The sequence below is a fragment of the Anomalospiza imberbis genome, chromosome 2 (genome assembly GCF_031753505.1).
Source record: "Anomalospiza imberbis isolate Cuckoo-Finch-1a 21T00152 chromosome 2, ASM3175350v1, whole genome shotgun sequence".
In the NCBI taxonomy this organism is placed as follows: domain Eukaryota; kingdom Metazoa; phylum Chordata; class Aves; order Passeriformes; family Viduidae; genus Anomalospiza; species Anomalospiza imberbis.
In genome coordinates this window covers 73134606-73162524 of record NC_089682.1, presented here as the reverse complement: position 1 = coordinate 73162524, position 27919 = coordinate 73134606, and the positions used below count along the sequence as shown (strand labels likewise).

The 27919-nt window shown below is 42.5% G+C and overlaps 1 protein-coding gene across 3 annotated transcripts in view; it reads right to left on the bottom strand.

The window, feature by feature from the left end:
* Positions 1 to 27919, bottom strand: part of TENM4 (teneurin transmembrane protein 4) — a 590079-nt gene that overhangs the window by 9096 nt on the left and 553064 nt on the right. For all 3 annotated transcript variants that reach the window (XM_068181704.1, XM_068181706.1, XM_068181707.1), the window contains 5 exons: positions 18921 to 19093; positions 15196 to 15431; positions 9400 to 9696; positions 6570 to 8184; positions 710 to 852 (listed from right to left, as the gene is read on the bottom strand). In XM_068181704.1, coding sequence (XP_068037805.1) covers positions 710 to 852; positions 6570 to 8184; positions 9400 to 9696; positions 15196 to 15431; positions 18921 to 19093 — 2464 coding nt within the window. The remainder of the gene's footprint in view (positions 1 to 709; positions 853 to 6569; positions 8185 to 9399; positions 9697 to 15195; positions 15432 to 18920; positions 19094 to 27919) is intronic.

Sequence of the window (27919 nt, the reverse complement as noted above, 5' to 3'; positions counted from 1 at the left end):
TTATAACAACTTTTTCATCTTTCAGCTGAGTAAGTCCCAATAGGAAGATGGGGAAATGACTGGGCTGCAAAAGCCTTTTTCTTGGCAATTTTATCACTGAATTTTGCACCAGCATCTACCAAAATGGCTTGGGAAACAAGCCTGTTTGTAAAAGCAGGACATAGTTACATGGGATTAAACCTGGTCAGGTAAAATTTTATTAATATAATAAAAAAATATTTCTGGAAAGACTCTCTGCAATATGAAAGAGTTTCCTATGCAAGTGGTGTGACTTCTTGTTTAAGACATTTTAAACCAGAATGAGCAGAATGAATAGATTTCTAGAACAACAACAACAAAAAAAAACCAAAAACAAAAAAACCCACCTAATAAATCAATTCTGTATCAAGATTTGCTTTTTTAAACTTCTAAAAATCCTGAGTGCAAAGGCCTTGAATTTAGCCTGCAATACGTGATAATGGGGCCTCTTGCGGGAGAAAGAAAGAGTAACACACAACTTCACTGAGCAACCACCAGAAAATGTCACAGGAAAATGTACCATGGCAGTAGGGAATTTAATATGTAATTATTTGGTCAGATTTCAATACTGGAATTGGGTCTGACTTGCTCTTCATCTCACAACATGCTGGTAGAGCTTTTTCAACCAACATTGCAAATGGGTAGCTTGCTGATAAGGGCATGAGATACAGTATGGAGTTACATGGATCACCTTGCTGTTGTCCCATTCTTGGGTTTTCATCTGTGTGTGGATTAGCTCATAGGATGGCTCCATTACATCCATGTCTGGCTTGGGGTAGCCAGGGATGACATTGTGCAGCTGGAACCCAAAGGTGAGCAGCCAACTGTTGACATCTGGAAGGGAAGAAAAACATAAATAAGTTAATCTAATTTCTCAAGCAGGATTGCCCAGGAGAAGGCCCAGAGGAGGATCCCACGGTGGCTGGCATTGTAGCAGTCTGGACAAAATGATGAGCTTCTGCTTTGTGTGAAGAGCAGAAATCTTAATGGTCCTAGAATGAGCTGTGTGCCAAAATCTGGCATTTCCACCTCCAGCCAGAGCCAAATTCTGCACTTTCCCAGCTCTGAAAGAGAAACGTTGGCAGTGAGCAAATGGCCCAAATCAAAGCCAACTTAATGTCTGCCCTTCATCAGCAGGAACCAAGCACTATTTGAAAGTGTGCAGAAGTACAGCAACAGCAACTCTTGGAGCTTGAGATGCTCCAGCCAATTGGGAAGGGCTACCCAGTCCTACAGTCAGCTCAGAACACCTCCACCCCAATACTTCTCTCCCCGAGGACTCTCAAAGGTCCTGCAGGCTGAAGACTAAATTTCAAGCTATGTGCCAGAATACCAGGACATGCAGGATGGACAGCTCAGGCATTTAGCTGGTGCTCACAGAAGAAGCTCTGGAGATATCCACTGCTTTTTCCATGGATTTCCACCTCAGTCTAGAGTTTCCTGGCATCTTTCATAAGCAGCTGTAGTTTGAGTATTAAACCAGTGAAAAGTCACATCATCTTTTACAGTGATATTTATAATTAGACTTCATACTACCTGCAAGGTACATTATAGTGAAAATAAGTGTACAGACATGAGAGACATTTTGCTTGGGTACTTTTTACAAACACCTTAAAAAAAGTCCATGGATGGTGAGAAAACTTGTGGCTACCAATGATAAATTATTGTCTTATACAGAAGAGGGACCGCTGGTACTAAAGGGAACGTGATGAAAAACCAGCCATTTGGGACATTATTCCTGCATTTACTTGCCAGTAGATTACAAAGTCTTCCTTGATTTTTGATTGCACAGCTATTAGGAATAGCAGGTGAAAGTTAATCTGCTGGAGGAAAAAATTATGAGGTTGGGTAACTCCTAGATCTGCTTGGGATTAGCATCACTTCCCCCCTTAACTTCAGAGCATTTGATGAGCACACCTTGTTTGCCTTCACTTAATTCCAGAGGGCACAGCTGCTACAGTCCCTGAGCAATATGGTGTGCATTTGGCACACAATAGCAATTACAAGGTAAAAAAAGGTATGAAGGTGAAGTTTAACTAATATTAGCTCCCAAGGGTCTTAAGTGTCTGGATGTAACTGGAATTTTGTTGGTGATTGCTCTGCTTCAAGCTGGAACTGCAAAGGCTTGACTTGCATTTTGCTAAACTCAGTAAGTTGTTGAGACAATCTGAAGATAGAAAAAAATTAAATAATCAAATATGCATCTTTGAATATTTTTTCTCTATTCCCATGAACCTAAATGAATGTTTTCAAGAACTGGTTGGAAAAGAAATTATGGATGCAAGTGGCAAATAACGCCATTCCAGATGACTGGAGAATCAGGAGCCAAACAAACACACTATCTGTTGCTTGTTTTCCTACAGGCCAAAATGTTGCGATTGGGCAGGTGTCCAAAAAGCCCTTGCAACAATCCATGTGGAAGAGGGAGGATTTCTGTAATAAAAACACTTCTGTTCACTCAATGTACAGATTGTTTTTGGAGTGTCTTTGAAGCAGAGAGGTTGGGGGGGTATGAGAGAAATGAAAAGGCTCATTTGATTATTTTGTTGCCTAGTGCTAAGCCAGCCTGCTTCCAAATCCTTCTTATCTCAAATGAAGAACTTTGATGTACATATTGTAGACCAGGTGGTCAGGAGAACAAAGCAAAACAGTGAAGGTCAGCATTGGTGCAGGAATCACTTCCCAAACACTTCAAAAATGCTAGAAAGAATACAGAGGATGAATACTGAACTGCTGAAAAATATGTAACATATCCAATACAGGGTTTTTTTTTAATCTTCTGAGAAAAGTGACTTCCAAAACATTTGCAAAAAGGAGTTTGTTCTTTTTGGAGAGAGGTGTTGGAATATTCAGAACAAAAAAGCCCCACCAAAATAAACAACCTGAAACCATGGGAGGAAGGTGTGGAGCTGAGAAAATAGGGGAAAATACTAATTTGCCAGGAGGTAGTAACAACTTTTTTGACAGAAAAGTACATTTCACATCACAGAGTTTTTTTTCAGCTACAGTAACCCTGCCAACACATTTCACAGTAAATTCATTTGAGGGCAAAGAAAAGGAGTGCTTAATGCAGACACATGTAATGGAAATGTCAGTTCAATCCATCAGGATTGTTGAAGCTGGCAGCAAAGCTCTGTGCCATGAAGTGTACAATCACTAAAATATTCATGTTTAACAATGGGCCTCTCAAAACATAAATACCTGCTTCTCCTGCTCTCCCCTCCACATACCTTCAATTTCCTTAAGCTTAGAGACCTCATCACTGTGGGCCAAAGCACCTGCTGGTCACCCATGTCCTGAGCACTGAGCTCCCCTAAGGACAAACAGGTCCCAGTTGCTGTCTCCAGATCTGGGCAGATTTGGTTGTGATTACAAGGACAGTCTTATCATGGGTCTTGTCCACGAGGTGCCTGAAAGCCTGAGCAAAAAGAAGTGCTGGGGCAGCAGCCTTGTGTCACAGCACTCATCCCATAGCGTGGCCTGCTTCTTCCATGCACTGGGGGAGGAGAAACTTGAAAAATGCACTTGGGCTCTGTATTCTTGAAAAACTAAAAACAGGACTTACAAGACCATGGAAAAAAATATTTGGTGCATACAAAATATTGGTGTATCAGGTTTTGAAATCTTGATTTTATTGTCACAGCTGTGTGGGAAGCTAAGACAGGGCTAGAAAAAATATTTAGTCCTGTCTTAACTTGAGCAGGAAAACAAAGATCTGTTAATATGCCACAAAGCAGCAGTTCAAAAACTAGATCTGTTCAAACCAAAAATTTCCAATTAACTTCTGAATTAAACTCCATGTTGGTTTTGACTTCTTATTTTTCTTTTCCAGTTTTCAACCATTAGTTTACACTTAACTTGAAAAGACTGAAAATCCAAAATGCATTTTTCTTTAAGGACATTCTGGAATTTGTCATTTAGACAATTTTGAGAGCTGTTTACACTTCTGCTGAGAAATCTCTCATTCTCAACCCTCCCCCATAAACAAATTCAGTTTTGACAAATAAGCATTTTCTGATAGGAAATGTTATCTTGAGGTATTCCCTCCCAGGCCTTATCATCAGAGTGAGAGCAACAGGATCTTAGCCTGCATATTTTGACATATTTTACTTCCCTCGTGGCATCATCTTCTCAGCTCTGGAGAAAACAACTTTTCATGAAAAAAAGCCCATGATCCAATCCTTATGATTATTGCAGAAGAACCTGAAAGCACAAATCCTAATGCCTAGAAAAACAAGCAGGATAGAAAACCCAAGATTTTTACTTTGTGACATTTATTTGCTATTTATCAGATCTTGTAATTTAGGGGAATGCAATTATTGTTGAATATGGGAAGGTTGTGATAGATGCAGCAGGAGCACTTAAAAATTTATTCTATCTCCTTAAGAAGTATGCACATTTGATGTGTGATTGTGGCACTTGGCTTTTCAATGGGAAGTATGTAGAAAATAGTCCCACCAAAAAGTCTTCTCAAACTTCTCAAACTCTTCTCATTGCTACCACTGTTGCACACAGTATGAAACTAGGTTTGAGACTAGAGAAAGGGGATAAAACAAAGCTGGCTGGAGATAAACCTGGGAGCAGCACACCAGTGGTAGAGGGACAATTTGCTAGTGAGGTCCTTCAGGCTGCTATCTCAGTACAGGCAGGGGAAGGCAGCAAACATGCAAGTGTGATCAGATGGCCAAGAAGACCAGTGCCATCCTGGGCAGTGTCAGCAATAGGGTGGCCAGCATGACCAGGGCAGTGATTGTCCCCCTGTACTGGGCACTGGTGAGGCCCCACCTTGAATCCTGTTCAGTTTTGCTTATGCAAGAAGGAAACTGAGGTGCTGGAGTACATCCAGAGAAGGGCAATGGAGCCGGGGAAGGGTCTGGAGCACAAGTCTGATGAGGAGCAGCTGAGGGAGCTGGGGGTGTTCAGCCTGGAGAAAAGGAGGCTCAGGGGGGACCTTATCACTCTCTACAACTGCCTGAAACAAGGTTGCGGTATATGGTGGGGGCTGGTCTGTTCTCCCAGGTAACAAGCAATAAGACAAGAGGAAATAAACTCAAGTTGAACCAGGTCAGGTTTAGATTGGATTTTAGGAAAAATTTTTTCACAATATGGATTGTCAAGCACTGGAAGAGGCTGCTCAGGGCAGTGTTGGAGACACCATCCCAGAAGGGATTTAAGAGACATGTAGTTGAAGCACTTAGGGACACTGTTTAGTGGTGGATATGGTAGTGCTGGGTTAACAGTTGGACTTTATAATCTTAAAGGTCTTTTCCAAACTAAATGATTCTATGTATATAGGAAGGCTATTTAACATACAAAAGGATTTTCTGTAAAAATACCACAGAGCTCATATTACAGCAATTTTACAAAGTTTCGGGGGAAGCAGTTCAGAGATTGTGTCAAGCCTTAGGGTAGGATTTTTTGTGTCCCAAAATCTGTCCTCTAAGTCTAAAGCACCTTATTTTCTTGACTTTTTGTAGACACCGCTGATTCTGCAAGGCTGATTAACTTTGAACTCCATAGCTAGTAGTGTAGTAGTCATGTAGACACTCTGAAATGGCTGACTGTAACAAAAGGTTTGAATCGCTTTGCCATTCTGCTAAAACAAATCTGTATGCCATTTGTTTAGCTGCAAATAAATCTCTAGGCAAATCTGTGTAAACAGAGCTGCCCCTCAACAAAGAGAAAGGTTATCGGGACATTAATTGGCAGCTAAACTTCAGATATCTGAGGGGACAAAAATCTGTAAGCAAAATAAAAAGAACAAACACCTAAGAAGAGAAAGGAAACAGGTTTGGGAATTACAATCTCCATCTATACTAATAAATTAAACATGCCCTGTACATGGGGGTCCAACTGGCAATCTAAAACTTAAGTCCATTAAATAAAGAATGGAAAATCTCATGGTGATCAGGACACTGAGAGAGGAATTACCTATTGTACTGGTTTTGGTGTGGATAAATTTCTTTACAGTAGCTGGTACAGGGCTGCATGTTGGATTTTTTAGGAAAATATTGGTAACACAGGGATGGTTTTGCTACTGCTGAGCAGGGCTCACACAGAGCCAAGGCCTTTTCTGTTCCTCACCCCACCCTACCAGCAAGGGGGCTGGGGGTGCACAAGGAGTTGGGAGGGGACATAGCCAGACAGCTGACCCTGACTGACGCAAAGGATATCCCAGACCATATGGGTCATGTAAATCTGGGGAAGAAGAAGGAAGGAGAGGACGTTTGGAGAGATGGTGTTTGTCTTCCCAAGACACTGTTTTGTGGGATGGAGCCCTGTTGTCCTGGGGATGGCTGCCTGCTGATGGGAAGTAGAGAATGAATTCCTGGCTTTGCTTTTCTTGCATAAGCAGCTTTTGATTTTCCTATTAAACTGTCTTTATCTCAATCTCTGTCTATGGGTTTTTTCACTTTTTCAGTTCCCCATCCCACCTAGGAGGAGTGACTGAGCAGCTGTGGTGTGCGGCATAGTTCCATTTGGCGTTAGACCATGACACCTATTTGCTGATAGCAAGCTTGTGAAAATGTTTATTAATTTAAATGTCTTACCTGTCATGTAACATTTGATATCCTGAGAATTGCTAATGGGGTTGTTGTTTTTGAACATATACAGGTTGAAAGGCATTATGTTATTGCTACTCAGATGCTTCCACATATCATGGTCTGGACTTGTCCAGCGACCTGCTAGCACATCGTAGTCTCTCCGCCCCATGTGGATAAGCTTCGTGAGGGGGTCATACAGTCCTCCATGGTAGCCGATGATGATCTGGAAGTTGGGATTAGTGTCCATATAGATCTCCCCATATGCTGTGTACAGTATCTGCTTGATCATTAAGCCAGTCCCACTGAAGACAGCCAAAGGAGTGCCAATGTTATCACAGGCTATGTAGAATTCATCACCGCTGCTGAGCTCCATTGCAAAGAGGTGGCCTTGGAGGTCATAGTACAGGGAGGTGATCTCAGAGCTCGAGTGGTTGTACAGGTGGGTGACCTTGGTTGGGTTGGTCAGATCAGCGTAGAAGAACTGCAAGTGATGGCCATGGATGGTTTTGCTGGAGACTCTCCTTCCTAGGCCATCATAACGGTACTTCACACTCCACCCACTCGCTTTATTGTAGGCTTTGATGAGCAGGCCAGCTGAATTGTACTCAAAAATATCATTACCCCTTTGCTTCAGGAAGCCATCTTCATCCATTTTGTACTGCACATCCCCCAGTCTAGTAATCCTATCCCTGAGGTCATACCTGAGTGGTGTAAGGCGGGCACTATTCCCTGGACTCAAGAGATGGAGGTTTCCATTTAGGTCATAGCTGTAACGCCAGAGAGGTTTGTCATTGATAGACACAGTCTGCAACTGTCCATCAGCATCATATTCATATGAGTAACGAGTTGTGTTTGCGTAAGGGCCAACCTTCAGCTCCTTCTTAACCACTCTCCCCATGTTGTCGTACTGCACAGTCATCCAGTACATGAGAGACCGGAAAATCTCATACTGGACCTCCTTCATCCTGCCATAGGCATCAAAATGTTTAGTGTGGGTCATGACAGCAGTGGTAATAATCTGGTTGATATCGTAGTAAATGACCCCAAATTTACCAAATTGCTCAGTTTTGCCTGACACATCATCGTACCTGTAGAGATCAATAGGCAAAGGTGTCTCGTTGATGACCGCTTGCATGCTGGTCACCCGGAAGCTGTTGTCATAGTTGTAGTCAAAGCGCGCATTCACCATACCCTCCTCAGTGAAACGGAAAATCTGTCGGTCAATGAGGGGCCCTATCTGTCTGTACCTGATTGTGCAGGTGAACCCTTCATTCTGCAAGTTTATGGTCTTCAGCATGCCTGCAGTTTCGTCATATGTGAAACTGATCTTTGTGGTGTCGTAGAGCATCTCAGCTAACTTGGACAGCTTCCCATACTTGTAGATGACACGTCTCCCTGTGCCCAAGTACAAAGTGTGGAGGAGCTGCTCATCCTCTGTGAAGTCCTGAATTACTGAGGCATTGCCTTCTGGTGGCCGGTAGATGTTCCTGTAGTAACCAATGGAACGAATGGTTTCCAAAGTCTGACGGGCAACATTGGGCATTGTCACCGAGGACAACCGGTCATTCTTGTCAAACTCAAAGATGTACTGTCTCTGGCTGTGAAGGAGCAGCACCATGGACTGGATGGGAAGAAGAAAAGTATAGATTATATCCCTGTTTTTCCAGCAAAATTATACTCTCACAAAACCTGTAAGATTCCTCAATCCAAAGAGCAGGGTGAGTAGGACAAATCTCTGCACCCATAGAATTCAACAGTGAAAGGTAAGGAGCTGTGCATGGTGCATCAAGTATCCTCAAACAAGAGTGGGTCAGTGGAAGAAGCAGTTAATGCAGTGAGGAAGGTCCAAGTTCAGAATGCTCAGTTTTTCAAATCACTACAAATTGCTACTATGGCTCTCTTACAAACTCCCTGTGCCAACAGCCTTTGAAAGCTAACTAAATAAAATTGGAAGAGCTACTTAAACAATGCTTGAAAAAGTATCCCCCAACACCTTCAAATGATGAATTAATTCATTAATTCATTCAACCCATCTTCTATTATCCTCTTCCTCCAAACTTCTGCCTGCATACTTATTTGTTCTGTTTTTTTTTTTTTTTTTGCATATAACAAACAATCCACATAGATTATATAATACAAGGAATAAGTCGATAATTTTTCCTTTTTAAAAGATATGGCACAACTACAGTTTCCTTAAACTGTTTTAGGGATAGGTGCTATTCAAAAACCAGGAAGAAAAAATTCCAGTCCCAGGTATATAATATATGGATTAGTGGGCAACTGGGCAGTGTAATGCTGAATGGTAATAACTAGAAATATAAGTTCCATGCTAACCTACAGAGTGAAGGCCACAGGACACATTGCAAAATGTGCTGCAAGTGTGGCTGAATTAATGCCTCACTTATTAATTACATGTATTTTTGTAAGTAGAAATGGGCCACTTGAAGAAGGCAGGATGTCAGCCTCTATAGGTTGTTTTCACATGGAAAATCCTATTGGAAATTCCTACTGTTCACTCTGCTGACTTTATCTGAGCATATTTTATATTGCAGTCAACTCAATAAAGCAAGATTGTGCTTAAAAAAACACATGTCAAACCTTCACAGTTCACATGCTCTCAGCATGACTATGAAAAAAACATCTCAGACAATTTTCAACTGCTCTGTGGTGGTCTAGCATGAAAGCCACTTTGTGCACCTTAGTGGGACAGAAGAGGAGGACTGGACCATAAGGACCAGCAATTAGCTAAGATGAAGGAGTGCAGCTGTATTGATGTCAAAGGAGAAAATCCATGTGCCTCAATTGCACCATCTCCGAGTTGTAAGACCATCCTTACCTTCTCCAAGTAAGTGTAGCTCCATGATTTACCATCAGCAAAGATTCTGGATGTAATTCTGCCAGACTGATCATACTCCATCCTTTCTGACATCGTGCCCCTCTGAATCCCTGCAATGTGTCCTCCTGGGGAATAGGTGACATTGACCCCATTCAGTCTGCTGCTGGGTGACCAGAGACTGGGCCTCCCTGCCTGGTCGTAGAGGATGCGGAGTGTGAACTTGCGGTGGTCGTCATAGATTTTCTCAGTCCTTGTCACACGATCAAAGTCAAGGGACAGCAGGTTTCTGTTGTGAACCTACAGGAAAAAGGGAGAATTAGGAAGCTGGAAATAGTGTTAAGTTAGAAAGAGTAGCCTTGTTTCAACAAATACCTCTTTACAGCACACTGGAGAGTATCCAGCTGTTCATTGCTGCTGGATAAGACACAATTTTTAAAGCAAAGAGTTGTCCTAACATTGCTTTTATTGACTTCAGTGAGGAGAGAGGCAGAAGTATGGTACTTTTGAAACACCACAGTGAAGGAATATTGCTTATGTCCCAAAGCTAGATTTGGGACTGCTACAGCAGATGTGACCTACAGAGCACAGAATGACAACTTATTGCAAGGAATATTTCCAAGATATTCTACTTATCAAACCTAGAATATTGAGTCTGAAAACAATGAAGTTTTCAGATCAAGTTAAAAACACTGCACTGACACTCCTGAAGTGCTCAAAAACATGCAGATGTGGCACTTGAGGACATGGTTTGATGGTGAATATGATGGCGGTCCTTATTTTAGTTGGACTTGTAGGACTTTGCATGGTTGGACTTGCAAGGGAAAGCATGGGGTTGAATCAACAAAGAGGTTCCTCAGCCCTGGAAGAATAGGAGAGGGAAAGGCTGAATCACTGCAGTGCCTTTGTCTTGCATGGGCAGACATCTATGCTGAAGCCTAGAGAACGGGGACACCAGAAAGCCAGATTCAAAAGAAGGTAACACAGGAGCGGGGGAGAGAAGGAATTGCTGCTATGATATAAGTGTGAGGATGATGTAAGAGGCATGTGCAACAACAATTTTCAATTTATGAAAAACAAGGATATAAGGTGCATATGACTTCAGGGAAGAAACTTTGTAGAAAGGCAGACAACGCTCTAATTAAATATATGTGATATAGAGTGTAAATGTGCAATGTGAGAGAAGAAATTAGCCATTATAACAGGGAAGCTGGAAAATAATTAAAAAGGTATTGAAACTCTTAAGTACAGATGCACATGTTTAAGAGGAATTTGGTATCTCCTAGGTGCTTGCTGCTATATAGAGAGAGAAACACAAGAGGCAATTCCTTGCAAAAAAAAAAAAGAGCAAAGCAGGAAGTAATAGCATCTCTGCCTCCCATATATTCACACAGAGGCTCCATCCTGGCAGCTGCAGCTTCTTCTGCTCCAGGTCTTTGCCAAGAAAGCTGGGAAGAGCTCTTCTAGGGCTGGAACAGTAATCTAGGCTGAATGAGGTCTTCTAGAGAAGTATGTTAGCAGCAGTACCATTCACTGGGCTGGAAGGACAAAACAGCAGGTCCCTGGATAGCTCTTTAAGCTCAGTCCAAATGTCTGTATCCTCTGACTGGTGCCATAAATTGTTCCACCCTCCCTATACTCTGGCAAGCAATGTCTGTGCGACTAGTTGGAACCAATCTCCCTTTTCCTGTATTTTATTTTTTAATGATTTGTTTTCTTCTGCTCTCTTGATGTACTGTCACCTTTATCTGAGAAGTGCTGCAGTGCAAACAGTAACCCCTCAAGGTGATGAGCAAAGTGAATCCTACCCTGCCAGTAGCCTCTGAAGAGGGTCTAAATCTTTTTCATACTTGTTCAAGGGTATGCCTTCTATAGAAGTGAATTTTCTGCAGAAGAACTGACAGGGCTGCAGGCTGCAGTCCAATAACTGTGTTTTATGGTGAGCAGCTAAATAAGGTGCCATCCTCTATCCCAGACCTTATTCTGGAGTGGAGTCTAAAAACCTCCTGCAAAAAGGTTTTGCCCCTCAGAGTGTTTGACAAGGCTTGTGATCAGCATAGGATCAAGACAGGGTAAATTTAAATCTACAGTTCACAGTGGATTTGACATCCCTTTAAAATGTGTGAGAGACTAAATTTAACCCCTAACTCATGTTCCACAGTACTTTATTCAATCCCTTAGCTTCCTCTGCAGAAAAAAGAGCATAAACACACCACCATCTCTGATTTCTCCAATGCTTTCTTTGGCACTCCTTTAGCTTAAATGATAATTAAACAACATGCATTGATCTCCCTGGGAACACAAGAGTACAAAAAGGAAGAGGATTCTCATGAAAACAGCCTGGCAACCTTCAGCAGAGGAGGGGACAAAATACTCCTGCAATGAGGACTTCAGGAGCCAACAACATCCATGTGATGAACAGCTGCCTAGAAAGGAACTTCTCCAGCAGACTGCTAAAACTGTTGGAGTGGCCATAGCCAGACCTCAATGTCTTGCAGAAATTGTGGAGATCATCCTGGACCATCTTTATTCGTCAGCATACCAGGAATGGTTAGCACCATATCCCCCTCTGGTCATGTTGGCTCTGGGGATTTCTGGGATACTAGGTCTTGATGCCACCATTAACCTGCTGCCAAGGTCTTGGGAAAAAACAAAATGAATTATGACAGGAGTTACCATGGTTAAATAAATAAAAGAACTGAGCCAGCAGCTCTGTCTCTTTTTGCTGTCCTATTTGCTCTATTGCCAGAGATTACTTTACATCTTTCTTTATTGAAAAACTCAAGTGTGTTTTATTAAAAAACAAAATAAAAAAAAAGGAGGAGTCCTGTTCCTTGAAGCAGGGTTTACTTAATGCTCTCTCTGCAAGTGAAGTCTGTTGCTGCTGTTGGCCAGGGATGGGTGACATTCATAGCCAACCAATCTGCAGAGGTATCTCACTGCTGGGTGGGTGGATAGCAAATCACAACTTTTCATGGGGTGTGTGGGACAGCAAAAGTGAAAGGGCCTGCTTTAACATATTTGTGCTGCTTTACAGCTGCCTGGCCAAGTACAGAACCAGGTCAGCACTGGTGGAACAGGGAAAAAGGTATCAGAGATGTCCCATTTCCCTTCATCTGTGCAGAAGTCCCTGCTGTGTGCCTTATCCATGCAATAAGGAACCGTGTATTGTGTTATCTCCTAGGGAGGGTCAGGGAGGCAGCTGTGCAAGCGGCCTCATTGTGCTGGGTGCTGGCCGAGCTCATGGCAACAGGCTGCCAGTCCCCAAGCACACTGTGGGAGGAAGAGACACAACTCATAAAAAGTGGATCCTTGTGATGACAGCAGAAAGGATGACTCTTTTACAGTGTCCAGATCCTGTTGTCCTCACTTCAAAGGCTTAATGAAATGATGCTGAAGCCTCTTAGGGATGTTCTTTCCCCATGAAGCACTATGTCTCTGCTTTTGTCTCATGTGAGCAGTGGGGTGAGGGGAGAGGGAAAGCAGTAATTTACTCACATATAGCAGAAAATGGTAACATTTCCCAAAATGAACAAAAACATGTTGAATTTAACTTTCCTAAGTTTTTCTCCTGCCAGAGAAAGCAGCAATTATTGGTGTGAGGAAAGAGGGGAAGAGGGGAACATCACACAGAGAGTATGTTAAATGTTGTGCAATCCCCAGGGAGGCAATTAGCACCTTGCAGGTTTTTGTATAAGGGGTGCAGATGCTGCCATGCATGCACATAAACAGAGCTTAAAACATCTAGTACACCCTCAACAACTTTTAACCCCTGAACACAGCCATAACTGAGTCCTTTGAACATGCAAGATGAACTTCTGATTCACTAGAAGGGTCCTGATAGGCTCAAAATGTGAATAAATGCTGGCAGATTTATAGGGATACCAGCAACTAGCCTGAAAATTCATTTTGCAAGTATTTTTCCAACTGTAGTGCAATATAAAACACAGACACATTCTGTGTTTGAATCTACTGCAAAAATTTTGGGAGATAAAAACTGACATGGGCAGCTGAGCTGTGTCTAAATGAGTGGAAACTGTTTTGAACACCAAATAGCTGTGACCCAGCTGCAGATTTCAGAAGGCCCTCTCTTTTCAGAAAAAAGACCTTTCTGAAAATTTCATCAGTTATTGAAATGAAATGAAATGAAATAAAATAAGATGAAATAAATCCCCTAAGACAAACCCAACAAAAAAGGGTGGTGACAACTATCTGCAGATACACAGCAGTTCACACTGAAAGAGCAGTTTCAGCTTTCATTCCTGTTTGCATTTTTTCTTCTGGTAAAAAAATATGAGGCTATCGACACATGGGGAAAAGAACAGAGGCTGGGGTGGAGAGATTGAAGAGAAATACTTGACAAGTGTGAGCGAGGAGAGACAGGAAAAATCACACCAAAGTGGCAGGGGTCGTGCAGCAGGGAACAGGGAGAGGTGAAGAGCAAGGACTGGGAAACACATATCTTGAAACCAGAGCATTGATATTTACTGCCAAGCTTAAGTGTGAATAAATAGCTGCAGTCCTTTGCTGTGGTGGCATTCCACAGCACTAAGCATTTTTTTCAGAGGGTCTGAATTTGCCAGGTGCTGAGCAGCTTCCCGGGAACCGTTCATCAGCCTGTGACTCTGAGACTAGCAAGGTACAGGGTGAGTGCACAGGACTTGCTATTACAAGTTCCCAGCTTTGCCAGCAGTTAGCAGATGAATTACAGCTTATTGGGCAAGATCTTTAAACAGCCCTGACAAGTATGAGGTGCATTGTGCGGAACAATGTTTTCAAAACACATCAGCCTCAAGCACAGAAAGGTCTGGGCACTCCTGGAGGGAGAGTACTGTCAGGCTGGAGCTGCTTGTAACACTTCAGGGAACAATAGCGATTGTGGTGCAATGCCGTGTGAGCTCTGTTCTTCAACAGGTTCAAAGACTAGCAATTTCAGGAATCCAGAGTTTTTTCTGAGGTTTCCCAATGAACAGTGTTCACAGAATCATTGAATGGCTTGGTTAGTAGGGGGTCTTAAAGACCTAATTCCAACCTCCCTGCCATGGGCATAGACACCTTCCACTAGACGAGGCTCCTCAGAGCCCCATCCAACCTGGCCTTGAACACTTCCAGGGCTAGAGCAGCCACATCATCCTTGGGTGGCCTGTGCCAGTGTCTCATCACCCCCACAGTAAAGAATTTATTTCTAATATCTAATCCAAACCATCTTTTTTCCAGTTTGAATTCATTCCCCCTTGCCCTATAACTCTATGCCCTTGTCCTAAGCTCCTCTCCAGCTCTCTTGGAACCCCTTTAGGTAATGGAAGGTGCTTTGAGGTCTCCCTGGAGCCTTCTTTACTTCAGAATAAACAACCCCAACTCTCTCAGCCTGTCCTGACATGCTTAGAAGGCTTTCAGTGCTCTGCACTATGGCTGCCAGCAGCACAAGCAGAAAACACCTGCACTATCTGGTGTGGTGTTTTATAGTTATGACTGTCCCTGGCTTGCTTAAACAGCCTGAGTATGATGGTTAAACCTGTGGTGTCTGATTGGAGGTCACACATTCCCAGTGATGCAGAGGAATGGAGGGAGATCAGCAGCACCACCTTTGATGGCTAAGGGAACATCAGCACATAAGGAGACATAATGATATACTACAGTCATAAAGGTTATGTCACTGAGAGTGAACAGACATTTTTCTGTCCTGCAGCTTCATCCTTCTTGCAGACAATACAAATCATACCCATCCCTTTCTGCCATGAGACTGGGGACAGATGAGATGGGAAGTGGAGGCTACAAGTGCTCATGGTTCTCACTTACCCTCAGCCGACGTCCAAAGACAGTAACCTGCCCTCTCGCTTGCTCCTTCCTCTGCCTCCACTCCACGAGGTTGAGGCCATTGTCGATGGGCAGGGTAACATTCCGCTTCCCCACCGTGGGGTTGACGGTGCCAGCCAGCAGATGCGGCTCGGTCTGCAGGGCCACTTCCATGCCATTGGCGAGCATCAGTCTGAGGGAGCCATCAGCACCGATGTAGTAGCTGTTTCGGACTTGGTCTGAAGACAGAAAAGAGTTCTTTGCTGATCTTTGATGATACTGCTCCAGCTCTTTCTTTGCTCCCTCACCTAGGCTGCATGAGCATTTGAGATGGTTGTAACCAAATGCACTCTGCTACTCACCTGTCCCACTCAATGGGAGCAAAACATCAGTTTCATAAGGGAAAGTAAACTTGGACAATTACTTTTTCATTTGGATGAGGTTTGGCCCCTCATATTCTTGCAGAAATTCTTGTGCAGGTTAAAAAAGTGAAAAAGCTGTGGAATCCTTACCAAAGGATGCAGGTTCAAACCTCTTCCTCTAGGCTAAAACACTGTGTGGTGAGATATTTGTTTTAAATCAGTCTGGCTGAAAACTTTCCATGCTTTTATATCCTAAAAATCTTAATTTCACAACAGTATTTGAGAAAGTGGAGCCACCTACTTTCCTCAGCTCACTCACTGCCTCACAAATGACAGGAAATTGCACAGCAAGTTAATGCTAACCAGTTCCCCAAACAACAGACAAATCCTTTCCCTTGAGAAAGCTTTCAGGAGGCAACTGAAGCCCTCATGTTTGGAGAGAAAGCAAAAGCATTAAGCTCCCACACATCTCTATACATCTGGCCTCCACTAGCTCATGAAAGATCAGATTTTGAGGCCAGTATTCGGGAATTCCGGACTCGAACAGAAGAGCAATCTCTCTTCTACATCCTTCAGGAATCAGGCAGGCTGAAAGCCCATCCTTTGACTCTCCAGCTGGCATTTATCTCTGCAGAGAGTAGCTCATGAAGGGTAAGAAAGCATGAGAATTAGTGCAGAATGGTTTTAAAACATATTATACAAACACTGCCTTATCTGAAGCTCCTCAAAAGCTGGAAAATATTACCATTTCTGTCTCCCAGGCTGCCATAAACTCTTAATTGTGAATAAAAACACCCACTGAAAATTCCCATTAAGTGTTTTTCCTTTCTGAGGCAAGCTGGGTTTTGTTCACTAGTTGCTCTGCCATAGCCCAGCCTGAAACAAGATCACACTGAAATTACCATTTCTTGTCCCCAAGAAATAGATCAGCGAAGACCACAGTTTGGTATAGTTAGGGAAGGAAACATGACACCAACTGGTCCTTTTTTATGTGGGTCTCATCCTGCTCCTGTGGTAGCCAGCTGGAGTTCTGCCACAGAGACCTCAGCAGAACCACCGCTCAACTTTACACAGCAGTGATAATGAAACTGCTGGGGCACAGGATTTTGCCAAAAATATACAGCAGTGATCCACAATGCAGATCAAGTATTTTAGCTCTACCACTGAGTATGTAAGTAGATGGTCTTTGACACAGACTCCAGCCAGATCAAATCCCCTCCATGCTTGAGTCTGCAAATGGAGAGAAGGGCCAGCCAACTGGCTGCCATACTTTTCTTAGACATGTGGTTTGACACTAAAGTATTAGGAGATGTGCTTTAAATCAAATCAGTGAAACATCCCTGAACAGTGAATATATTCCTCCCTCTTTTTTCCTTCACCAGGAAGCAGAGGAAGGCTTGAAGGTTTACATGAAGTTAATCAGACACATGATGTTCCCTTCGTGTTACATAAGCACCACAGAAGGGTTATTGTCACCAGTGCTGTGGTACAGTGTGGGTAATGCAAATCCTCTACTTTCAACATTTTCCCAAGAGAAGACTCTTCCCTGGCTCTGGAAGGTATTTCTCAAGGGCTACATGAAATCCATGGGCCGTTGAATGCTGTAGTTTAGGCTGCTTTGGCTCTAGGACACTACTGCCCTACTTTGGCATTGAACAAATGCTCACTTTGTCACTAGTCCAGAAGACAAAATCCCACTGGAGTGTTGATGTGCCTGTTGTAGAAGCTCCTAAATCCATCCTAGAGGAATTTGCAATCTTCTGAAAATGCCTTCTCCGATTTCACCTGTTCACAATGTGATCCAGGTTTCCTGAAAGGTTCACCAAGAATTTGGTTCACCAAGACACCTTTTCTGCAACATTATCCAGATCTCTGTTTTCAGTGAGTTTCTTCAGATGGAAACAGTTTCATAATTCTATACTTCTGAAGATAGTTAAGCTGTTTGTAATTCTGCATGTCCTAATGGCCAGAATGTCCCTGTGCCGGAGGGCAGGACAATGACAGAATTGACTGCGGCATCATTATGTAACTGTGCCTTCAGTGCAGAGTGCATAAATCACACCACAGTAAATTTTGTCACTAAAGGGCCCCCAACAGTGGGCTCTATTGCTTAATTAGACTCTTGAGGTAAAGCCAACCTCATGTCTGTGCTGTTGTCACACATCTTAATGTGAATGAGTGAGATGGGGTGAGGTAGGTTGCATCTGTTTTATGGGCTCAAGTAAAGAATATGAAAATCATGGTGTGTTCCTATAGGAATACAGGGACAGACTAAGGGGGTTGGAACCCTCTCAGCTGCCCTCTCCAGAAGGGTAAAAGCAGTGTTTCAGGCATAGCAGGCACCTTCTTTTAGGAAAGGTTGATGTTGTTACAGGGAGGGGGAAGGAAATTATATCCCAGAGATGTGGGAATAAATGTCATTCTGGAACATGCTTGCCCCACTTGGAGCAGTTTGTTCCTCACAAGGAGAAAAAATATTTCACACCCCACTGTAATCAGTCACAGATAGAGTGAATGAGATCTGGGGAGTAAAGAAAGCAGAGTGTGAAAGTTCCTTCCCTTTCCCCAAGCCCCAGGGAACAGGTGTGATAGCTCATCCTGATCCTAAGGAGGCTTCAGTTTTCAGAACCCAGAGACCCAGGCTGGCACTGTTTGCGTAGTTCAGGTTCTGCCACTACCAGCATGCCAGCACAGTGCTCCCCTGCTATTTATTTCTCTTTTATTTCCCACTTCATTCCCTTTTCCTCTACCTAATCGGTCCTCTGCTTCCCACCTTTCTACCACAGGCACAACAGCGCTCATTTCCCACAGCCACAAACTGGTCCCACCAATCCCTCCTGTCCACTTCTCCTTTGTGCCTCTCCACACCACCTCTTAGCTCAAACACAGACGCAAAAGGTCTGGGCACAGGGATGGTCATTTTTCTGGATGCATTCCTTGTGAATGCTTGAAACACCAGTCAACAAAGAATCAGATCTCCAGCAACCAGCTGGAAGCCTGTTCCAGAAGGAGAGCAACTGTTAAGAAGCCATTACAAGACTGAAGAAAAGGGGTTGGCTGGAAGTGTGGCTTGATTTATGCAAGCCCTTTAGTTACAACAATAATGGTAATGATGATGGAGGACTGTGCTGCACAAGCCTGCACAGCAAGGGGACTGGCTGGGAACGGAGCAGAAAAACAGCTGCAGAGCATCCACTGTGCTAGGGAATGAGGATAAGTAGGTGTGAGTGTGTGTCTGTACCAGCATGTGGGGAGCTCTGGTGCACTGAGAATGCTGATTTTTGGTGCTGGGAATATCAAGACGATGCCTGTTTCCTGATCCATTGTGTGCAATTTGGTCAGGAATGGGATGCTGGCCCAACTCACCTTGGAGCAGGGTGTAGAAGGCCCCCGATGCTGACAAATTGGTTGTTATTGTAACATCATCCTTGCTGGAGGTTTCCACCTGGACATGCACGGAGCTGTCGGTATCGCTGCGGAAGCTGCTCACTTGGCCAGTAGGGAAGGTCACGTTGGTCAGGCGGCCAAAGCTGTCGTATCTGAAAGAGAGAATGTAATGAAGTCAACAGCATCAACAGAGGATGAATTATTCTATAAAGCAGAGATCAATTCTTCAAGTCATCATCCAGATTTTTCAGAGAGAAAAATGCATTGTCACTGTTTCAGACAGTCTTGATTATTTTTGTCCTCATGAGAAGAAAATCACAGCTTTTAGCTGAAGAAATTGAAGAAAATATTAGAAAATTACTAAATACATATTAGCTTGTATTTTAACAATATTTTTCCAACACTCCTCACCTGCACTATGCTTCTTGTTTACAAGAATAACTTTATTTCCCATCTACTATGCTGTGACTTACAGAAAAGCACTGGCCTGTGCATCCTGTCTAGCAGAACTAGGAATTTCTGAAGCTCACCAATTGATTTGTCTGGTTGTGTCCTGAGCACAGCAATTTATTTTAATTTTTTCCCCCAATCTAATTTTAAAAAGCTAAATATTAAGGTAGTGGCAAGGACCAGATTGGCCACATCAGGTAGAGAGTTGTCCTTTGTGAACTTGGTGTAGTCCTGAGCGCAGCTGAACCCCCATGTCTACCTCTTACTGTTCCTAGGACCATATGGAAGGACTGATTTAAAAGTGTAAAAAAGCGGACCAATTTTTACCCCTACTGTGTCCTTGGCCTTTCCAATGAGGAATCAACATAAGCACCATCTGGGAAGGTTTCTGTGATGTGGACACCTATGTATCAGGGCCCAGGTAAAATAAGCTTTATACACGCAGGCCCCACAGCAGTTAACAAGCTGGGGGAGTTATTTTTTGGTAAAAAGAGAAACAGACACAGACAGTCTAGAGCCCTCCTGAGTTAAGAGAGCAAACACTCATCATTATGCCTCCCATCTGTGGCATTACAAAAAGGTTCACAGACCCAAAAGCTGGCAAAGGACCTTTGCAGTGAAGTTGTTGTAGTTGAAATGGAGAGCAATCAGCCACTTGTAAAATGGAAAAAAAAACAAAACAAAAAAACCCCCAAAAAACCAAAAAACAAGAAAAGATTAAAAACAGGACTGCATTGCAGGAGTTTGGCAGAGATCAGTTAAAGCTTTTCCAAGCAGCTAGCAGCACACAGCCTGGATCTGAGCTGCATCTATGCAAGAGCCAGATCTAAAGTGCTCCCAGTACCAAACAATTTACTCCAGATTTGTGGCTGCCCTGTTCGCACTAAGACAAATGTGTTTTGCTTGTACTGTTTCCAGTCACCTGCACATCTCCTCCTAAACCAGCATGTGAATCTTAAACAGGAAACATCACAGGCAGTCTCTTTACCCCATCTGCTGAGACAAGACACAAGGGATATGATTTAGTTGTTATCACTGAAGGTGTGTTGTGTAACACCCCAAATTCCTTCTACCACAATATCAATAGTCCTATATTTATAAATCAGTCTGAACTGTAAGGATAGAATTAAGTTTGGAAACGTTCTGAAATTTCAGTAAGATGAATCTGAATTTGGCATCTCTGACTTGGTGGATTAGTAGGTGTGAGTGATTTATTTCTATTGCTTAAGTTAGATTTTTAAAATGAGCTGTTCCTAAAAGTAAGTCTGATTCATCTCTTAAAATTAATGTCCAAATCTAGATGTGTCACACTGAAGTCCAATGGATAAGTTTGGTGTAACAGGAGTAAAAAAAAGGAAGTAGGTCTGCTGGTTAGGGAAATAAGGAGTGCAAAAGCCATGATGCAGGCAGAGAGCTTGTTCATGCGATAAGTGCTGAGTCAATGTCCTGTGAGTCACAGCTTTTTATCCTAATTGAATGGCACTCAGAAAAATGCTGAGAGTGAGCATAAAACCTTTACTCCATGCAAGTCCTACTTACATGCTCCAAAGAAAGCCTCAAAATGCTGTGGATACTCAGTTTAACAGCCCCCAGCAGCAGCAGACAGCCAACTCCTTATATTCATCAAATCACAGAAATACAAATTGGTTTGGGGTGAAAGGGACCTTATAGTTCATCTTGTTTCACCCACTTCACCTTGGGCCAGGACACCTTCCACAAGATCACATTACTCTGAGCCCCATCCAACCTGGCCTTGAACACATCCAGAGATGGAGCAGCCAGATCTCCTCTGGGCAACCTGTGCCTGTGCCTCACCACACTCATAGTAAAGAATTTCTTCCTATCATCTACTCTAAAACCTACCCTCATTCAGTTAAAAGCCATTCCCCCTTGTCTTAATGCAGGATGCTCTGACTAAAAGGCAAGTAGTGCCTTTTTATATAATATTATGTAGTGTAAAATAAATATTATTTTATATAGTATTTCTGTAGAGCCTTTTTAGCAATATTTTTATAATATTCCTGGACCTCAAGCTTCTAGCACCCTCACAAATGGTTCTCTGCCTTTGCTGGGCAAATAAATAATATTTGCAAATATGCAACTGGAGAAATCTGCCAGTAACCTTTCCTTGTGCAAATTAGGTTAAATTGGCAAGAAAAAAAAGAATGAAAGAGCATGATGGCACTTAGACCTCTGTGCACACATTTTTCTTGTAAAGTCAAAATTACTAAGTACAATACACTTAATTTACATGGTTACATTTTTACAGGTGTACAAAATTCACAGTACTTCATCAAGAGCAAGGACTTCCATTTGGGACTTTGGATCCTGAGAAACAAGTCTCCTTTTGGGCCAGAACAGTCTGGAATGATCTGTTGGAACTGGTTTAAGATGTCTGCAGAAGTACATTAGACTTTTGGCACATCCTTAGTCACCCCATTAACCTCCTTCAGAAGGAACTAGGACCATCTGTGTTTTCTGCATATGCAGGAACTGTTGCACCTCTCTGCCCAGCAGCCAGAGAGAGACCTGCCAAGGACTGGCTTTGGGGGGGACAGCTTACTGACTTGCAGCTGCAAGGAGGTCCTGCCTTACAAAGGAATAAAAATGAGAAGGTAGAACAATTAGACCGTTCCCATTTTTATTATTATTTTTAACTGGTGATAGATGAAGTGTAAAATGCTCACGTCCAGACTAAAGCTCCTTTTAGCACTGTGGTGGCAATGCAAACGGAGGTGTGGGAAGCCCATTAGCATGAACACACAGAGCGTTTTCTTCTTGGCAAGCAGTTCTTTCTCTATTTTCTGTTTTTACTCAGAACTAGAGCATTTTCCCCCCTTTTCCCTGATTTAGCTCACACAACACATACCTGTCACATACCCACAGTCTCCCAGGAATGGGAAGACTTGCACATCCCAGAGATAATGTGCTTAACAAGTCAAATGTGCCGGTTCCTTCCACCTCTGCTTTCAGCCCTATAAAGGCCCTTACAGGGCATGCCTCAGCTTGGAGGGGAAGGCCAAGTGACTGGCTCTTATGTAGCTGCAGGTGTGCCCTGGTATTTGCAGTAACATAAATCTCTTCTAGTCACCTCATTTTGCAGCTAAGCTGCCTAGCCTGTTTCCACAGCATTGGGATTTAGGGCTGGGCCAGTTTTCATCACAGCCTAAGACTTCTGTGTTCTCCAAATGCTCTGAAAGCCCCAGAATTAAGGAAATACTGAAGCATGGGAGTGCACACAGCAGCCACTTGGAGCAATGAATCCATCACCTGCTAACACAGCTGCTGCCTCCCATTCAAACCTGCTGCAAAGCCTCAGCACTTACAATTACAGTGGCAATTATTAGGCCAGCAAAGGAAACCATTGCCATCCATTCCCAATTGGAAACGTACTTAGCTAAGGTTCAATGCACAGAATTAAAATGGTATTTGGTGCTTATGAGGTGTAATTGTTGGCTTGTAAACATTCAGAGCTTTCATTTATCACATTACTATTGTGTAGAGACCTGGACCTTGGGAATTAAAGAGCATCCTAAGTACCATCTATTCAGAAATCAATTTCTTGCCTGAGTTTCTGTGTCTCCTCAGTTAAGCTTCTTCACATTTTATCAGCCTTTTAAAACACAAGTCAAATAGATCAGAAAAAATTCACTATAAAAATATTGCATTTAGTGCCAAAGTGTCTAAATGGACCTTGCAAACTATATTTTGCATGTGATTATACCAAAGTGCACCCAGTGCCTCTTAAAAAGCTCGCCTCATCCCAATTTTTCAAACAACATTAAACACAACATTAAAAATAAATCTATAATAGACAAACCGATAATACTCAAAAATGTATGAAGGCAAGTCCTCTCCCTAATGACCAAAGGCCAGGTTGTGGTCACAGTCTGCTGAATTTTCTGACTGCCCAAAAAAGAAGAGGAAGATCTCTTTCTAGTTTTTATGATACTCAATTCCCTTGGTTCTCAACTAAACTTTGCTTTCAGGCATTCATTTCAGGGCAGGGCAGTGGCTCAAAATGTGACCTCCCAACTTAGGTTACTGGAGAACTGCTATTTTATCATGGCACTTACTGGAGTTTCAATGCAACTTTGTCAGAGGAACAATAATGAGAATCTCATCATTTTATAATGTAGAATTTGCGGAACAAGTGGAACCAAGAAATCTTGCTAAAACAGGAGAGAAGACAAAAGCCAAATGTGTTTCTCATACTCCAGTCTGCTGCAAGAGTAGAATAAGACCCTCACTTAAACTACACTAAATCAAATCCTATAAAACTCTGTGTATGACCTGACAAATCACAGACACACAGACCAGGGCACTGCCTTTGGCACTAAAAGCTGCTGGTGCTGGGGTGGGACCTCTGCTGAGCCCTGGGGGTCACTGGGAAGCCATTCAAGGTCCTCCTGCATGTTCAGTCCAGCTGGCTCCTACCTTCTATACCTTACAGCATGTGAGGTTTGGCAGAGTTTCGTTCTCTGTAAAACAGCCTCCAGTGTTATGGGGTCAAAGCTCCCCTTACCACTCATCTGAAGATCTGGCTTCGTGAGACCTTTTGCCCTCCAGACAGTTGTGAGCCACTTCTTGGGGAGTCCCTGAAAAAGTTTTGAATTTCTGGGCTTGGCTGGAGCAATGTGTAAGTGTTTGAATCTGTACGGGAGGCGGCGACCTTCAAAACTAATTGGACACACAAAGGACCTAAGTAAAAGAGCCTCATCTGGGCTAAATAATGCATAGAAGGTTTGACTTTGGCTCAGAGGGAAATTGAATTAATGTACAGTGATAACATCTCAGTGAACTAATCAAGATAATTGCTGTATTCTTGATTTAAACAAATCCATTAATAAGAATTTCCGGATTCTGAAGCAGACAAACAGAAACTGCTAAGAAACTTTCTAAAGGCTGGTAGCAATTTTTTCAGGTCAAGTTGAAAAGCAGCAACAACAAAGCAGCAAGTAGTCACACAGCATCCTTTGTCTTTTACTGGAGGAGTTGAACAAGAAGTCATTTTTCTGGCTGAGTTTCCAGATCAACTTCCTTGGCTGCTGATTATCTCTGTTACTGTCACCAGTTCAATGGGAAGAAAAGTCTTTAATCCAGTTACTGGACAAGCTGAGCTGCATTGCATTAACTGAAAGCTAATGTCAAGCCCACTGCAGGGGCAGGAAAGGTCTATAAAATGCTAAAACCCTCAAAGTAGTCATAGACAAGTCTTTGGAGACAGGCTAATTACTCTGGGGAGCTAAGTTTCACTCTCAAAAAGGGAAACTGCGCACCATTATACACTGAGTCTTACTCAAGAGCTAAACCTGATAAAACAAGATTGTTAGAGCAGGCTTGGGTGTAGGACGTGTGAAAGGAAGAGCTGTAAGTGCTGTGAGTGAGTCTGCCACTGCCTGAAGTCAGCACCGGTCTCCTTCTCCACAGAAACGAAGGGACAAGGTGCCAGTCCAGCATGAAACCCTGGAGAACCTGGATTCCCTGGTGTGCCCTGGACACAGATCTCCAGTACTTCATCAGTACATCCTGCCTCCTTCCCTCCTTTCCAGAGTCACACCAGTGTGCTCACATGTCAGAGCTCTTTGCAGCCTTATGGTAAAGGCTAAGAAATGCCCTGGTAAAAACAGCACCTGTAGAAGAACCAGAGATGCTGGCTGTGTTGGCTGGAACTAGATGTTCCTTAAGGTCCCTTCCAACCCAAGCCATACTATGATACTGTGATTCCATGATGAACATGTAGTGATGTCACTCTCACAATACCACTGCTCTATCATGCTGGGTTTCTGATTTATGGTCCTTTGTAGACAGTCAGGTGAAATGTAAATCTTTTGAGGATGTTCATAACAGGGCCACTGGTGCAGTGTAAACTTGCCAGCTGGATTTACTTTGCTCTTAACTTTTTAGGCAGCAGTGTCCAGCTTGCCCTGGCCCACAAACAACTATTGTTTGCTGTGAGAAACATGAAACTTTTCCTCAGAGTCAGATTTTATGCCTTTATCTCTTTGGCCATGAGCAAAACAGAAATACGAACTTCACCCTTCCCCTCAGTCAGGATTGAAAACTCCTTTAGTGCAACTTCCAGCCACTCATGTTCACAGGAATCCTCTAAACCACTTAAGCCTTCCCAATCTACATTTCCAGGTGTTCTGCTAGAGAAACCAATAACATGGAGGTAGTGGATGTTGATTTTATTTGGTTTACACCATCTTCTTCAGCTTCTTTGATAACAAGGAATTTAGACTTCATCCTGCCATGCTTGCATTCATCTCTGCAGCTTGTGTTCCAGTCATGCAAATCCTCTCTCTGGTGAGATTAGATTATAAGAAAGGCATCAGAGTCCTGATCTAAGATACCAAGAAATGGAGAATATACTGCTTTCATGGCTGGTCACTCTACCAGTCAAATCATCAGCCTTACAAAATCACACCTTCCTGGAAACTTGAATTTCTCTAGTTTTGCTTTCCAGCCCCATATCCTTCTCAAGCCTTTCTCTGTTACACTGAGAGTCCCTCTCTAGGTGAGAGCTTTGGCTGACATGAGATCTGGACACTTCCCAGTCTCATTCATGTTGAGATAAATAGATCAAGTCTTTCCTGTTCTCCCCATGAATGAATTTTTGAAGAGTTTTTCTGCCCAGCCTTCAATTTCCACTGTTCTTCATAAACTGCATTTTTATGAGCTGACAATATTAGTCACGTCAACACTGCACAGGGAAAAAATCAGCTTCCTACTAGCCACTACAAATAGAGTGTGATGAGTAAATGTATTCATTTAGTTTGTCCATCCAAGCAACAAGTTGCACAGATTTGCCAAGGAATCATGTGAGGATCACATTGAAGACTTGATGCCTTGCTACAACTCCGAGAGCCAAGGCTCAGCCCGCTTACATGTGTACCCTGTCATCAGACTGTACAATAATATATTTTGTTTAAATGAAACCTACTTTACCAAGCAATTGAAATATTTGACTCTTATTTAATATTCTAATTTTATCAGTCTGATTTTATAATCATTCCCTGGTTACACATGCAATACCTGGACAGAATCAATCCCTCTAACTTACTGATCTGTCTTCCAAGTCCCTCGTGGACAGGACAGGACAGGACAGGACAGGACAGGATAGGATAGGATAGGATAGGATAGTATGGGATATGAAAGGGTGGGATGGCATGAAAAAGAAGTCTCCAATTCAAGCATGGAAGATTTAGGCTGAGCATATAAAAAAGCTTTCTAACAGTAACAATAATATACCTAAATACATTTTTATCACTAACAATATTTATAAATAACTCAGATGACTGATTGGATCTGTTTTACCAAAATGTAGATGTCTGCAATGTAAACATCTGTATCTGAACTCATCATTCTCTATGGCCTTTGCAAAGATAAACTTTCAGAGTACAACTCTTCTCATCTTAAAAGAAATACCTGACATAACTCTTAAGAAACTCACCTGGAATGGGCCTGTTTCTCTCCACCTGCCTGTAAAGGGAGGCTGAAGTAACTAATTCAGATATAGACTTTTACCCTGTAGTTTTATATAGTTGCATCAGAAACTGTCAGGAACAGTTAAACAGAGATAAGTGATCACAGGTTTGGATGAGGTATTTCTGAAGGCACAGTCACAATTCTATATTCAGTGATGCTGTGCTATCATACAGTGCTGACTTGCTCTAGTCAAGATTTTCATAGTCCAGTCACTAGAGAATACTGCCTTCCATTTAGCTCTAAAAAGCTTTCTTATGACTCTTCTGAAGTGCATAAAAGGGCCAGAATGATAACTTTCACAAATGCTCTATTTTGCTGGACAGCAAGAAATAATGGATCACTGTTATATCCATAGAGCAAGTTGGTTTTGAGCTTTTGCCTTGTTTTATCTCCTTTATATTTTCAGTTGCACTTTAAAATAAAAGATTATGTTAGAGGGATAAATCTGACCATTATTAGCTGTAATGTTTAGTTTGCTTCACTGTCTGTGGCTGCATCTGTTTTCAAGCACAGGAACTATTGGGTTCTTTGCAAAAAGAAAATACCTCCTTCATTTAGTACAATGGTCCTGACAATATAGCTGGCTTTCACTCCAGGGGAGATAAACACCCTCTTTTTCCTCCCTAAGGCCTTTCTCAAGCAAATTCAATGTAAGAGATGGAGAATATTAACTTGGATTCACTGAGGAATATTGCTACAGTAATTGCAAGCTGAACATTGATGAAATGCTAATAACATTTCAAAAGATTCATCACAGAGTTTCCATCAGTTCTTTTCAAGGCAGGAGAAGGAGCAGTGAGTATTAAGCAAAGAAATTTGAAACTGGGCCTGGAACATTTTAAGGAGAAAACCAAAGCAACCACATATCAACACACAGATATGTGGGTTTAGCTAGCTTTCCTTTCCTGAATCTCTTTTCACCTGAACAATTTTTTTGTCATCTTGGGAACTGTCTATTCTATCCAAATTGGATTCTTACAATGGGTCTATTATTATAGTAGCTGAATACTTGCATGTAACCATTCAAACCATGTGGG